Source organism: Tachypleus tridentatus, chromosome 13 (genome assembly GCF_004210375.1).
Source record: "Tachypleus tridentatus isolate NWPU-2018 chromosome 13, ASM421037v1, whole genome shotgun sequence".
In the NCBI taxonomy this organism is placed as follows: Eukaryota; Metazoa; Arthropoda; class Merostomata; order Xiphosura; family Limulidae; genus Tachypleus; species Tachypleus tridentatus.
In genome coordinates this window covers 189,171,314-189,185,696 of record NC_134837.1, presented here as the reverse complement: position 1 = coordinate 189,185,696, position 14,383 = coordinate 189,171,314, and the positions used below count along the sequence as shown (strand labels likewise).

Genomic DNA, 14,383 nt, shown 5'->3' with positions numbered 1-14,383 from the left:
ATTACACATGTGAATAAATTAACACACAAGATTCACAAAAGCAAGGTGGTTGTGGTGGAAGCCAATGTACAACCACCTCCCCATAATGGGTTTTGGGTATTTCAAGCCACAAAATGGTCACATTTGGCAAAACATTGAACACAAATACCATCTAACACCAAAAATAATCTAAAGTTCCATCAAATATCATATAAATTTTCAATGCACTCATACAATTAGAAAACAAATATTTAGGATAAAAAGACATTTAAAATTATGTGATGATGTAGCTGATATTCTTTAAGTAAGAACTAATAAACTGATTTTTTTTATCTATACAACACTTAAATCAAATTTAAAATATGTAAAAAAGATAATTATCAAAAATAACTAGTTAATAAAAAGTACAATCATAAAATGTTGATGTACAAAACCACCATTAAAACTAAAAAGGAAATTAAAGCAGGAAAAAAAAGAATGAAAGGCTTAATTATGCCTTGCCATACAAGCAAAGGTGATAAAAGTAGGCTAGCGTTTATCTCTCACCACAAAAAACTCTAGTGTACATAAGCTCTCTTATCTGGTGTGAATGTCACCCAAGTATTTATCTAACAACTGTGTGAAGATTGTTTAGAAGAATGAGATATACAAGTATAATCAGCTAACATATACAACAGGAAATGTTTGTGTAATCTTAACTGTAAATGTCAAACATAAAAAATATCATATTATTTTAAGAAACCAATAATAGTGAACACATAAAAAGTTCATTTATAAACTTATAATATAAAGGGTTGAGATTGTGCTTCTCTAAAGGGAAGGTGTATTCATATGTTATGCTATACTTTGTAGAAAAATAAAGTCACATAAAAGGATAACATTCCCACCTCACCACCATTGGTTCTGTTTGAGCAGGTGAATCCTACTCATCCCACATCCTCAAACCAGAAATTACCTTTCTAAATCTTAAGTTTTCATAATAAGAATACAAAACTTGAGTTAATTAAAAAATAAACTACTAATTATTATACCATGAAAAATAGTGATAATTGAGACATGCTAACACTGCAAATTATAAATATTTTCCATGCATATAACTTTTACAACATTATCATGATTTAATAATTGCTTTGTATCAATGAACTACTGTCATCACATAAGAAAATAAGAGTAAAGAAAATGTATGAACACATTTTACTTTGTGTTTTCCATTCTAATTAGTAGCTGTAATTACTACCTTTCAACTCATTCAAAAAGTTACACACTTTCCATTTAAAATATGTAACACTTCTACAGTACAAAATTACAGTGTAAATACTTTATGTAATAAGTTGTACATTTACTGTTTGTTTATACAGCAACAAGTATTAAAAAAATAATAAAAACTATTAACACTGTTATTATAAACATTTTTATTCTTAAATAAAATGGATTTTATCACAGACACTAAATATGAATCTAGACTTAAGACTTGTAAAGGTATTCAAGAACGAAGTATGAACTTACAGCAGGAGCCAAGTGGTGACAATGTGAACACTGAGGAGAGTAGAAATTGATGAACCACGTGTCTTGAGACCCCACAACTGACTGCTCTGTACAAGTATTACAGCAATACTAATATAGTTCACTACTACCATTGTGTTCAAGTTAATATCACTATTTCAATCCAAAATAGTGGAAATGCTAAATTACAACTATGTATGCATCATTTACAGTTGGTGAAATTAACTTTTTTTCACAAAAACTTAAATTAAGAAGAGAACCTCATTAATTTATTATGTTCAATTAACTGATTATTAGAGTGATTCTCAAAGTTAACATTTTCCTAAATTAATAATATATTTCCAATAATTCTTACCTCAGTGGGGAAGACAGGCAGAAGAGTGTAAGCAGAGGGAAGTATTATTGGAAATATATTTTTAATTTAGGAACATGTTCACTTCCATAATATACTTACCTCTGATGACACTTATAGTTAGAATCTCATATTGAGACAGTGGAGTTGCCATTGAGGGCATTATCCATACAGAAAGCATCTGCATAGAGCATCGGTGTTCCAAGATAAGAATGGTACCTGAGTGGAGGACCTACATTACATTCACAAGAGGTGTGCTCTTCACCCCAAACTTAGTTCCTGTATCAAGAATGGAACTGCACAAAAGTAATCATCACTATAGATCAGCCACAACAAGATACTCAAGGTTCCACTACGTGTGGTTGGAATTAAGGGGTGTCAGTCTTTATGACTCATATTGGTGGCTAGAACAATTGTACTGCTACATTATATATATAATTATACCTTTGATTGTATCTCAGTCTGTAGCCATATAGTCAATCATTCCAAACCAGTGAAATCAAGATGAGAAAGTGAGCAACATAAAACCTGACAAGATGAAGTAACCCAGGATCTGAATGACAAAATCATGTGTGCCTTACTCAAACAAAGGAACAGGACTCATCCAGTCTGGAATTATGAACATTCATCCTCACTCCCCAATAAAGTGGGCAAGGAGCCTTTCACTTGCACTAAGAATTATGGGTAGGACCTGGAACAAATGTGTTCAACCAAGGACTCAGGACAGGTTATCACTCCGTGTTCAGAATTACAAAGAGATAGTGGACATCTCTGGACCAATATTGATATAAAAAAAAAAAAAAAGAAGGGCCATGCACACTTCAACTGGATAGCCAAACATCAAATATGAACCAGTATTTCAAGAAAACTCCCATGTAGGCTGGTGCTACTCCTATCAACATCTGTGAAAGCATTGAGGGACTGGATAGTTAAAAGTTCAACTCTGAGGCTGTGCAAAGGATTGCATAACTTCTATACAAAAAGTTTGAGCTTGGGAATGCCCAGGTGTAGAATGTTGAGTCAAGGTTGCTTCAATAGAAATGGCCAAAGAGGAAGTGGCAGAGGTGGACACTCTTGAAAATATTGCAGAAGAGAAACCATGTTTGGGCCAGCCTGTTTGGGGTTACTGACAGTATCTGATAAGTAGTGGATTAAACCATAGCAAGAACTCTGGATAACAGATGGATCAAAGAGAAGGCACAAAGGTGAAATCTTGTCCAATGCTGATTGAATGTATCTATCTCCAAAGCTTTAGGGTGAGATACTGAGGACCAAAACTTGTAGTTGAGGGTTTTAATGAACAGTAAACAATAGTCCTGAACTGAGAGCAAATCCACTGGAAAACCTTGCAACAGAAAACCATTTGATAGAGAATTTGACTGGATTGAGACAGATGATCTGCTATTAAATTGATCATCCCTGGAACATGGAAAATCAGGAGGCTGATATGATGGAAGTGAACCAAATAGAGGATATCTAAAATGTGGAAGAGAGATTTGCCATCCATCCATAGACCCTGGAATTCCTGACTGTCAATATATGCACCCTATCCTTGAAGGGAAGCATTTGTGAAGAGACAAATCTTAAGACGAGAAAGCAGTACAAGAACACCAATGGTATCATTGATCCAATCAAACCATCATCCAAAATCTAAGATGGATCACAGGTCATGATCCATTGTCTGAGCAAAGACCACTAGATAGACCACTTATGTGCTTTTCCCAAAGGAATTAGAGATTCAAGGGATGCCCACATCTACAAAAGAGAAAGAACCATTAGCACAATAGGAGAATATGCAAGTAACAACTTGACTGACCATTTCATAGCCTAGAACTAGATGAGAGTTGGCTGAGTTCAGCTTAAAAACCTGTTGAAAAAGACACCTGGATGAACAATGTATTGGATTAGCAAGAGAATGAATTTCCTGGCTCTAATTAAAAAGCCAACTTTGGTAGCTTATGAAAGTAGAAACTAGGTGTGTTGTTCTGCTAACTGATGAGATGGCTTCAAAAGAGACCAGTCATTATGGTGTGTGCTCAGGCCCAAAAAATAAAAGTGATGAGAAAAAGCTTGTTAATTATCACATTTCTTCTTTAGAGAAATCCAAATCTAATGAAGTTGTAGAGAAAAAATTTAAAAAAATTACCTGAATGAAGTGCTTATATACACAGTACCAGAATAGATAACATATTTATGTAGAGTAGATAGAGAATATCATGAGAAATATACTGCCAAGGGTAATTGAGTGGGATATAAAAGATTGAAGTAAGCAAGAAAAAAATCAGACCAATGCTTAGACAATCAAGTAGTATCTATAAGTGGTGGAGGAAGTGAGGATGTTTTGGAACCATGGTACATACAAGAAACGAAAGTTGGAAGAGTATGGCTATCAGACAGTTGCCTTTCCTTTAGTAAACTGACAAAATTAGTGGCAGTGATAGATAGCCTTTCTAGCTTTATCATAATAGACAGGTTGAGCAAGTTTGGTGGCAATGGGAACAAAACCAAAACCATAAAATCATAAGGATTTCACACCCCTGAATCACAAAAGCTAAACAAACTTAATAAGGCCAAAACTGGGCACATCACAAATATATCAGTGTTTTGTAGCTTTGTGCTTAACAAACAAAACACAAAAGCAATATTTCAATTACTTAGATAGATGAAATTATGGAAAATAGTAATAATAAAAATCTTAATTTCCTGAAAATTGATTTAATTAATTTCCATTGATCAAATGTTGAAATAATCAAAAACAGTGATAATCAGAAACTTTAATTTTCATTAATTGATTTAATTACACATCTCTAGTGGATTATTTTACCAATATTCATTCCACATTTTTATATATTCTGAGAAAGGTAGAACTACCTATTATATTAAATGCCAAATAATAAATATGTAAAAGGTATAATGTAAATGTCTTTTAAAAAATTAGAATTTTGAAAACATCTCAAAAGGTTTTTCCTCTTTTCAAATTAGCTTTTATTGTATTATGTGTAGTCAAAAATCACTTTTTACAGTACAAACACCATTTACCATTTCAATAAACATGTCAAAAAATATCTCAACAAGTTAAATATTTTCAAAGCTTTTACAAGATCTGTTTAAAACTAAGGTTCATTTGATAGAATTTTATTCAGACAAAATATGAAAAAAAAAAGTAAAACAAATATTTTGCAACTTGCTGCATTACAGTAGCTTTCACATTAAAAGTGACTAAACTTTCAACCACACTAAATCCACATGCCACATCTCATAACTTCTCATCTTCAAGTTTCTTACTTCTTTGCCATGTAATCTATAGCCCACCTGTTATCACGACAATAGGACATTCCGGTATGCTTAGCATTCTTCCTCTCAATGCAATAAACAGTTATCTTATATAAAAATATTAAGTATTTTAAAGCTTTACTAAAAATAATTAAGGTTTATTACATTTTTGCACATGATTAAAACTCATGTTTTATTGATGAGATTATGAGTATGGATGTGGATATTCAACACAAAACAGAACTTGACTTGCATCACTTGATGAGCTGACAGAATTTTTCAATATGGACAAAATATAAAAAAATAATTATAATTTCACAAGTCATTACTTTATTCTATATATTTCTATCAATCAGCTCATTCATCTAAACTTCAGGTTAAAATAACTTGTATAAAATGCTAAAATTCTTAATCAGCTAATAAAAAAGTTACATTATTGTGAATAATCACAAACAATATAAACCAAAATCTGAGTATTTAATCAGCAATGAACACACCTGTTTGGTGAAAACAGTCAAACGCAGCTAACAACTACATATTACATGAATGATAAAACATTTTTATCACAGCATAATGTTCAACAGCAGTAAAATGATTTTAGTAGCAGACTTAAGTTATGATAACACCATATACAATTTAAATATTATTTTCAAGGAACATTTCTCAAATACTTATATCACATAAGCTAACACGTTAAATTTTACTTACACTGTATTTAGAGGTTAAATAAAACACAATAAAAGCTAATCAAAATTTCATTCTTTTCATATAGAACCAGACAGAAGGATTATCCTGAATGTTATATATGTATATTTCAAGTAATTTTTCAATATATCGATTCTATTTTTTTCAATTAAATTATATGTTTAATAAGAGCTAGAGGGTACACTTACCAAAGTCACTTTTACTTAGTGTTATAATGGTTGGGTCATCATCATAAATCCCTGTGAAAGGTAACAAAAAAACACTATTTGTATTAAAATAACCCAGAGTTTGAGCATTATTAAGCAACTGATAACTAATGTTTTGTACAAAGATTTTATCGACAAAGAGTATGATAAATGTTTGCAATGGATATATAACAATTTATTACTTCATTACTAAGAATGTAAATAAGCATGTAAGAATGCAAAAGACATTAAACCCCAAAAAAGAATTTAGATTTCTAATTACTACTATATGTGCGTGTTCATATACACACACATAAACACACACATGTAAATACTGATTAAATTTTATTCTCAAATTATATCTAATTAAATGTTTTATGAAAATAAATTATATTACTGTAAAATTTAAGAGAATAAGTAGCCTATATGTAATATTAAACATGAACAAATTACAATTATGTAAGGAAATTGCTAGCCTACATGTAATATTAAACAATTTATGTATACTATGTAAGAGAATAACTCGCATACATGTAATATTAAACAAACAATTTACGAATATTATGTGAGAATTACTATCCTATATGTAATATTAAACACAAACAATTTATGTATATTATGCGAGAGAAAATTAGCCTGTATGCAATATTAACATAAACAATTTATATATAATTTGTCATCTACTTTAAGTATTGCTCAATCAGCATTCTGACTTTGTATGTTTTTAAGTTATGTTCAAATTTTGTTCTTCTTGATAAATCCATGTAGATTGAAACATGTGAAAAACTGATTCTCAAACATTTCTACTTGATCAAGTGTATGACCCTGTAAAGTATTAATTGTAATGGTAAAGGCAGTGAATTTTATTATAAATTTTGGGTCTTTTCTTTGGACTGTTTTGTGGTTTTGACTTTGTTAGCCCACTGAGTTGAAGAAGCACATTTTAATTTGGCCAATTTCAAAACTGAAATGTGCTGCAGATAAACTATGCAGGTTATTAGAGTTGTAGTAAAAGGATCTGACTGAACAAAATTTAGTGAAACATCTCCTTTACAACCATAAGAGGGAGATTAACCAGTGACTCAATATTATTTCTCATCACAATCTCTACCAACCTACCCTCAAATCAAATTATATACTGAAACTAATGAACCATCCTTTACACTTTACACACACACAGCTGGAATAATTTTAGAGACAAATCTTAAACCTATTTGTCACAGAAGAAAGCAAATTTTGTGCAAATTGCATGGTGATTGGTACTGCAATGGCAGATACTGGTGTCACAGATAGACAGCTTTTCATCTTTCTATATATAATATTGTGTGTGTGTGTGTGTGTGTGTGTGTATGAATATTCAACATTCAAGTAAAATAAAACAAAATCAAAGAGAAGGACTAATTATAAACAGCAAATCCAAACCTCATGACTGATAATTTGTTATAAACAAAAACAAGCTCAAACAAAAATGAAAAAAGCTACACCAATCAAAGAGATCCCCAGGTTACAGGCTATTATGTGGGATATAAAATGTACCTAAGTTTTGGAGATGACTGCAGAATAACAGTCTGAAGGCAGTGAAAGGTGATATACATGCGTGGGAAATTGTGGGCTTGAGCACCCATACCTTGCTCTCCTAATTTCTATTTCTAATGATTATTTTATTCTTCATGTGAGATTGGCAAATGGACGTTAAGACTGATAGATGGTGTATCCCCACCACAATCTGAGTTCTACTTCTTCAATCACCTCCAAAACCTAGGGTACATTTTATATCCCACATTATAGCCTGCACCTTGAGAATCCTTTAAAATGGTGCAACATTTTTTTTATTTGGACTTATTTTTTCTATAACAAATTATATATATATTTCACTAAAGCTAACAAAATCAAATTACCATTTACAAACAAAACTAATCTGAAATATTGTGCACAGTTTATTCCCTTGTTTCTACAAAATCTGATATGTTGGAAATGATTTGGAGTGTGACTACAAGAATAATCAGAGGTTGGACTGGTTCCTATATGATGACATATTTATATCTTTTATCCCCACTCTTGAAAAAGAGAGGGGGCAAGGGAAGACTTAATTGAAGTAATCAAAATTGTCAAGACAACCAATAAGATCAAGACATCAGACTTTTCATGCCATAAATTTAAGATTTAAAAGAATAATAAATCTTCATTAAGAAGGGGAGATGCTACAAATTTACAAGTTATGGAAGGGTTGATGAATATTTGAGGGACCAAATTCAGTAATTAGTTTTCTGTTTATGGAGGAAGATTTGGGGTTCAGGACTTCCTTTATATGATAAAAAGGCTCTTCAATGTCCTTCAACTTGTATTTAATATGTTTTTTGTTCCAAAACACTGAACAAATAAATGTTTTTACAGATATACATGTTGTAATATGACTTGATATGAAACAACACTCCAGATATTTCCATATAAACTTACCAAAACTTTCATAATAGTAATTCCAGCTGTGGTAATTTCCACGCCACCCATGCCCAAAATCATCCTTCAGTCCCTCTTCTCCATAAAGGTCATATTTCTTTCTAGTTTCTTCATCTTTCAAAACTTCGTATGCTTTATTTAACTGAACAAATTTTTCCTCGGCTGAAGGATCATCCTATTTAAATAAAAATAAAAGCAACCATTCTGAATAAGTAATCAAAATGAATGATACACAGGTGCATGAGATTTTACACAATTTAAAGATGTGTTGAACAGTATTTAATACACTATCAATCAATAAACTATAACACTTTCTCTCTAGATATTAGATTTTTATTGTTATTTTCTGTGCTATTTCTTTAAGTTTTCTAAATTGTTTCTCAGTTTAATTAGTTGAAATTTTATTTTCAGTACAAGTTAAATAACATGTTACTTTTATATTTATGTCCTCATTCTCATATTTAAAAATATGTCAATGCATGGTACATATCTTACCTTATTCTTGTCAGGATGAAGTTTGAGAGCCAGTTTTTTAAAAGCTTTCCGGATTTCCCGATTATCAGCATCTTTACCGATTCCTAGTAGCTCATAGAAATCTTCTCCAAGAGTAAAGGATGAAAGAAACAACACAACTAATCCAAATTTCAGTAGCATTTTTTTTAGTCACACTTTGTTTATTCTTATTAAAATAGTGTCAATTTGTCAACTTCTAAGTGCACAGAAACTAAATGGATGTAATTTGGTGAGATGAAATGTTTTCTAACATTGAGGCAATTTCCTGAAAACAAAATTTATAAACCAAAGATGTGAAAAACCCAAACATAATAATAAGAAAAAAAGAATCCATGAACCATAGATTGTAAACCTAGTGACACTGTAAACCACTTATAAAATTCTAATTGTTGGATGTTTTATTCTCTTTTACTTTTAGAGCCCTCAGTAATAAATCAATATTTTTTCAATATTACTAAAGTGCAATAATAACTGATACTTAATATAAGTAAACAACGGTAGTTAAACATTTCCTGGGAAACAAATACTTAAATTATAAAAGAAATATACAAGACCTACAACTTCAGATTTAACCTATATCAAAAACCACAGGCACAAGAAAACTCACACATATATTATTAATATCTGTCATGCCATATTTGAATAGATGCAGGAACGTCAATAGAAGACATTTTAACACACTTCTTTTCAATGCTTAATTTTATTATATAAACATCAAATAAAACTCAACTAAACTACATTCTACTTACGTGCTAAGACTGATACTAGTGATACTATTAGTACACTTTAAATTTTCTTTTTCCAGCGTTACTTTATTTCAATAATTTTATGTTTAACAAATATGGAGATATTACACGGACACCCCCACACACTTTAGTTCATTCTAACTCTCAGCACTTGGTCACTAACCGCTCATAAGAGTAGGAGAAAGCCGAGTTTGGTTAGGTCTAACCGGTACAATAAACTAATTCGGTCTAGACTATATTCTACCTTAACCTAACAAAACAATGCTACTTTAATTAATTTTACACTACATAAGATACATCTAACCAATTTGCCATCTTTCTTTTGTTTTTAAACTACTTCATCATAACAATGATATTCCAAAACATACTTTTCAAAAACCACAACAACTTACTTCAGAAATTTATTTCTTTGGTAAGTGAAAACTAACCAAAAACGAAAGTGTAACTATGACCGATAGGTGGCATTCTTCTTCATTTTGTTTTTGTGATTGCCGCTGACGGTTCATAAGCTTATTGGCTTACGTCTTTAACGTCATTATTTTCTATATATTTTATTGGAATTTTAATACCTACTTTATATCTATCTACATATACATATATCAATAAAATATTTATTTAAGTTTTAATATCATGAATGATATAACTCAACCCTAATCTACATTTGCAAAAACAATCCCTATGTTTTAAATTCTGAAAGAAAATTGTGATTTTTAATCTTTTGTTTTTAATTATACTCAGTGTCAAAAGTTTCGCCGATTTTGCGAAGGAAAAAAATATTTCATGCTGATAAGTGTCAACAGTAAATTAAAATATCCACGAAAATCCTCTATTATGAAATACATAAATAAGTTAAGTATTATGATAATTTTATATTTTCAGGAAGTTATGTCAGTATAGAAAAGCATTTTATCTCACTAAATTAGATATATTTATCTATTGTGCCCTTAGAAGCTGATACGTCAGTAATATTTTAATAAGTGTATGTCAAATGCGACCTCAAGTTGGAATTCCTCTTGCTAAAGTGAAGTTGTTGTTGTTTTGAATTAAGCACAAAGCTACACATTGGCTATCTGTGCTCTGCCCACCACGAGAATCGAAACTCGGTTTTTAGCGTTGTAAGTCCGCAAACATACCGCTGATCCACTGGGGGGCTAAAGTGAAGATTACAAGCAACAAGAGGCATCTGCAATAACGCGCAGAGACTATCAAAAGGGAAATAACTCATTAACAAAAAGGGTACTTTTCAAACATTGTGGGTGGGAGAAAGTTAGAAGAGATTGTGAGGGCTGTGGACTTGTTCTGGTATATATAGAGTTATGAAAGAATTCCTCTTTTATTCCTTATTTGTTGTGATTGTTTCTGACTGTTTGTAAGCTTCATATAGTTTATATGCTCCCTTGCTCAATGCTTTGGAGGATTTAGACAAGGAACAACTTCATACTTGGAGCATAGTTGCCAATATGTCGTGTCAAATATGTGACTGTGAAAAACACACTCAAATATATAAGTTCGAGTTAAAAGTTGAGGGCCGTAAAATACCGGACCACTTAAACAACGATGTAAGAAGACTGCACGTGAAGACATTTCCAAACATGTCTCCCATATAGATTGATGATATTTTCATTGACGAGTTTATAGAACACTTATATGATCTGAAATTGAACAATAACTGTTTACATATTAACATTAATATCATATTGGTTTTTAACGTAAGGTCTCACAAGACCCTATTCTCCATGTGCCCCATTTATCTTCAAATTGAGGTCCTTTTTCCTTTCTTTCTAAAAACTCGCAGCAAGCAAGTGTGGAATCGGTTGTACTTTTTGGTAGTTATCGACAGTTTTTATGACAGAAAAGAAAGAGCACTTTGGGAGCATAAGAACAGGAAGGCCGGAGCCTGAGCCTCTCCAACCACTCCCTGTGTACATCATTAGTTTATCTCATAGAAGATTGTACTGGTTTGTCCATGCATTTGTGTCCACCCCGTGAAACGAGATAAACCTACCTCAAGCTGTGACATAAGTACTTGTGAAATTTAATATGATATTGCAATAAACGATGAAGTAGGTGATTCAAATATTATGTAATATTCAACTGGATCTTTTGTTTGGCTGAAAGTGCACATTAGCAAACCTGAATACGGAAGAAGGAAATGGCTTAAGAGTAAACAATTTATTATTACAGATAAAAATTTTATTTAACTTTTCTCTTGTGTTACTTGTTTTTTTCTTTACTGGTGTGTTCGGTGTTTATTTATGCATAATGTTTCCATAGAACCTACTTGTCTTTGTGGAAACTTTTGGGAGGCTAACCGCGGATATCATTGCAACTGAATATCCAAGACTAATTAAAAATATCATTTTGGTGTATTGGCCAAAGGTTTTCCTATTACAGAATATTTTTGGGATGTACTTTTCCATTTAACTACTTGGCACTGTAACATTTGTAAATCGTGAGTATGAAAAGGCATTGCATAAGAACGAAAACAATTTGTGGGGACTATGAGAAAGTAATAGTTGAATTGAGAATTAAATCCAAAATTCTGTACATTATATATAAGGTAAATTCATTTCTATATTACGAAATGTGTAGTTTAGTAAATAATTGTATTTTCAACCTGTTTAATAAGATTCTTATCTTTCCTAGGTTTAATAATACTTACCTGAAGCTCTTAAAGGATTCACACTGTAACGGATTAACTATTATATATTTATTTTAATATCGACGTTTGTGTAAGTTAATTTTGTATTTAAAAATGCATGTAACTTATACTATTAAATGTGTATTGCGAAGCTCCTGCCTATTCCCTAAATTTATAGAAGATTCTCGAGTGAAAAATCAACAATATATGTTTTACGAAAGTACTAGAGTATTTTTTGGCCAACTGAAATTTCTAGAAACTCGCTTTAACGTTTATAAACCGACTCGCCGATAGGTAGCTTATATTATTGGTTTGTTACAGCCAGTATACTATAAATTTGGGAAGCTGTAACTGTGATAAACGCTTATTAATCCGAAAACTACAGATATTTGACCAGAAACATTTATAGACTTCGAACATTAACAAACATCTGTGAATTAACTTCGGACGTTAGTATTTCTACGAGAACATTAGATATTTTCGTAGGTGAAAAACTTACGTGTACTCAGTGAAACAGCTAGTTAGATTTCCCTTCAAGTGAATCGTACCTGTGTATCAACGAAGAGTTAATTCGCTTCTCGTGAACCGTTGATAAAATATTCAGTTCCAGACCAGATAGAAGGCTCAATACTGTTTGTAAGTTTGTAAAACTTTTGTAGATGAATAATTATTTGTATATTAAAATATATTTGTATCAAGATATCAAGGAAAACTGTGTGTATCAGTCTTGTTGGCAAATATCATCAATTTCATACATATCTATAGTTAATTAACCTATAAATTAAAATGAAAATTTAATTCAGTTTCACATTATTTGAAATTCTAATACGTAACATAATGAATTGGAGGGTCGTCCAACATAAATTTTAATACATAACAACACATACATACATATATATGTAAAAACTCAAGGGCATGATCAGCTTACAGAAACTGATATATGACAAAAAGATACAAGTATATCTATATATACAAGTACTTATTCATCTTAATATCATGTACTCTAATAGTGTGTGTATATATATGTATACATACACACATAAATATCGCTGACAACTCGTCTCATTCAAGTAGACCACTAAATAAATAGTACTAGTTTCTTTCTTGTTCCCGTCGGTTCACGTAATCAAATCAGAGATAGCACCTTCATCATCATTATCTAACTTGTTACATCTTTCAGCCTGACTTCTTAATCGAACAAATTAGTGTATAATAGAAGAATTTTATTTATCCACGTGTTCCGCTAATTTTTACGTATCACTCATATGAACGCTAAAACTTAGTAGTACGTAATTTGTGTGTACGAATATTAGCATGTTATCTTCATAAGTAAAACATCCTTCTCATTGCAAGATTAGTAATGTATGTTCGATTAGCCACTTAAATGTGGCTGAGACATTACACAGACTGAACTTAGTTTTAAACTTAGTGCGGTATAATTCGAAGATCTCAGGCTCCTCTCCGTTTTCTAATTCACATTATAAGTAGGCAGATGTCAAGTTAAATTACCTCAGCATATCTAGATTTTTCTCTGTGTGTGATAATGAGATTTGATTTATGATATTCATCTGCCTAAGGTCTGCACATTACCCTGGTGTTCATTCTTTCTCATTATAACTATGTTCATTTGTTAGAATAAAGTTGGTATTAACCAGTTAAAGTTGCAGCTTTGCTCGTAGCGTCTCATAAAGTCTAGAATCAATTAGTGTTCTTACACTCTACCAAAAATATAACCTCGTGTCCATGCTGTGTTCAATTTTCTGTGCACTGAGCTGACCATTAGAGTTTCAAAATAAACAAAATGGTGCACTATCCTATACTGGTAGTTAAATACATCTTTGTCTTCAGTAATTTAATTAAAATGGAAGCAACAACCAGTTCTACTCTTTGACACTCATGTTGTTACCTGATATTTTACCAAAATAAAACAAATTCTGCTGCCTGTCCTATCCTTCATTTTAATTGTTTAATGTGCAATTTCAGTAGCCACCACTGACTGTGTTACGTGGAATTTAAGCATACATCACTA

The 14,383-nt window shown here is 31.4% G+C and overlaps 1 protein-coding gene across 2 annotated transcripts in view; it reads right to left on the bottom strand.

Moving 5' to 3' along the window:
• Positions 1-10,235, bottom strand: part of LOC143240937 (dnaJ homolog subfamily C member 10-like) — a 41,745-nt gene extending 31,510 nt beyond the window's left edge. Inside the window, exons 1-5 of one of the 2 annotated variants that reach the window (XM_076484206.1) lie at positions 10,106-10,235; positions 8,950-9,232; positions 8,455-8,629; positions 6,001-6,051; positions 1,486-1,571 (exon numbers count right to left, since the gene is read on the bottom strand). In XM_076484206.1, the coding sequence (XP_076340321.1) occupies positions 1,486-1,571; positions 6,001-6,051; positions 8,455-8,629; positions 8,950-9,108 (471 nt within the window). In that variant the 5' untranslated portion in view covers positions 9,109-9,232; positions 10,106-10,235. Of the gene's footprint in view, positions 1-1,485; positions 1,572-6,000; positions 6,052-8,454; positions 8,630-8,949; positions 9,233-9,716; positions 9,856-10,105 lie in introns of those variants that run through there. The other variant, XM_076484207.1, reaches the window with a different exon arrangement.
• Positions 10,236-14,383: the final 4,148 nt, after the last annotated feature.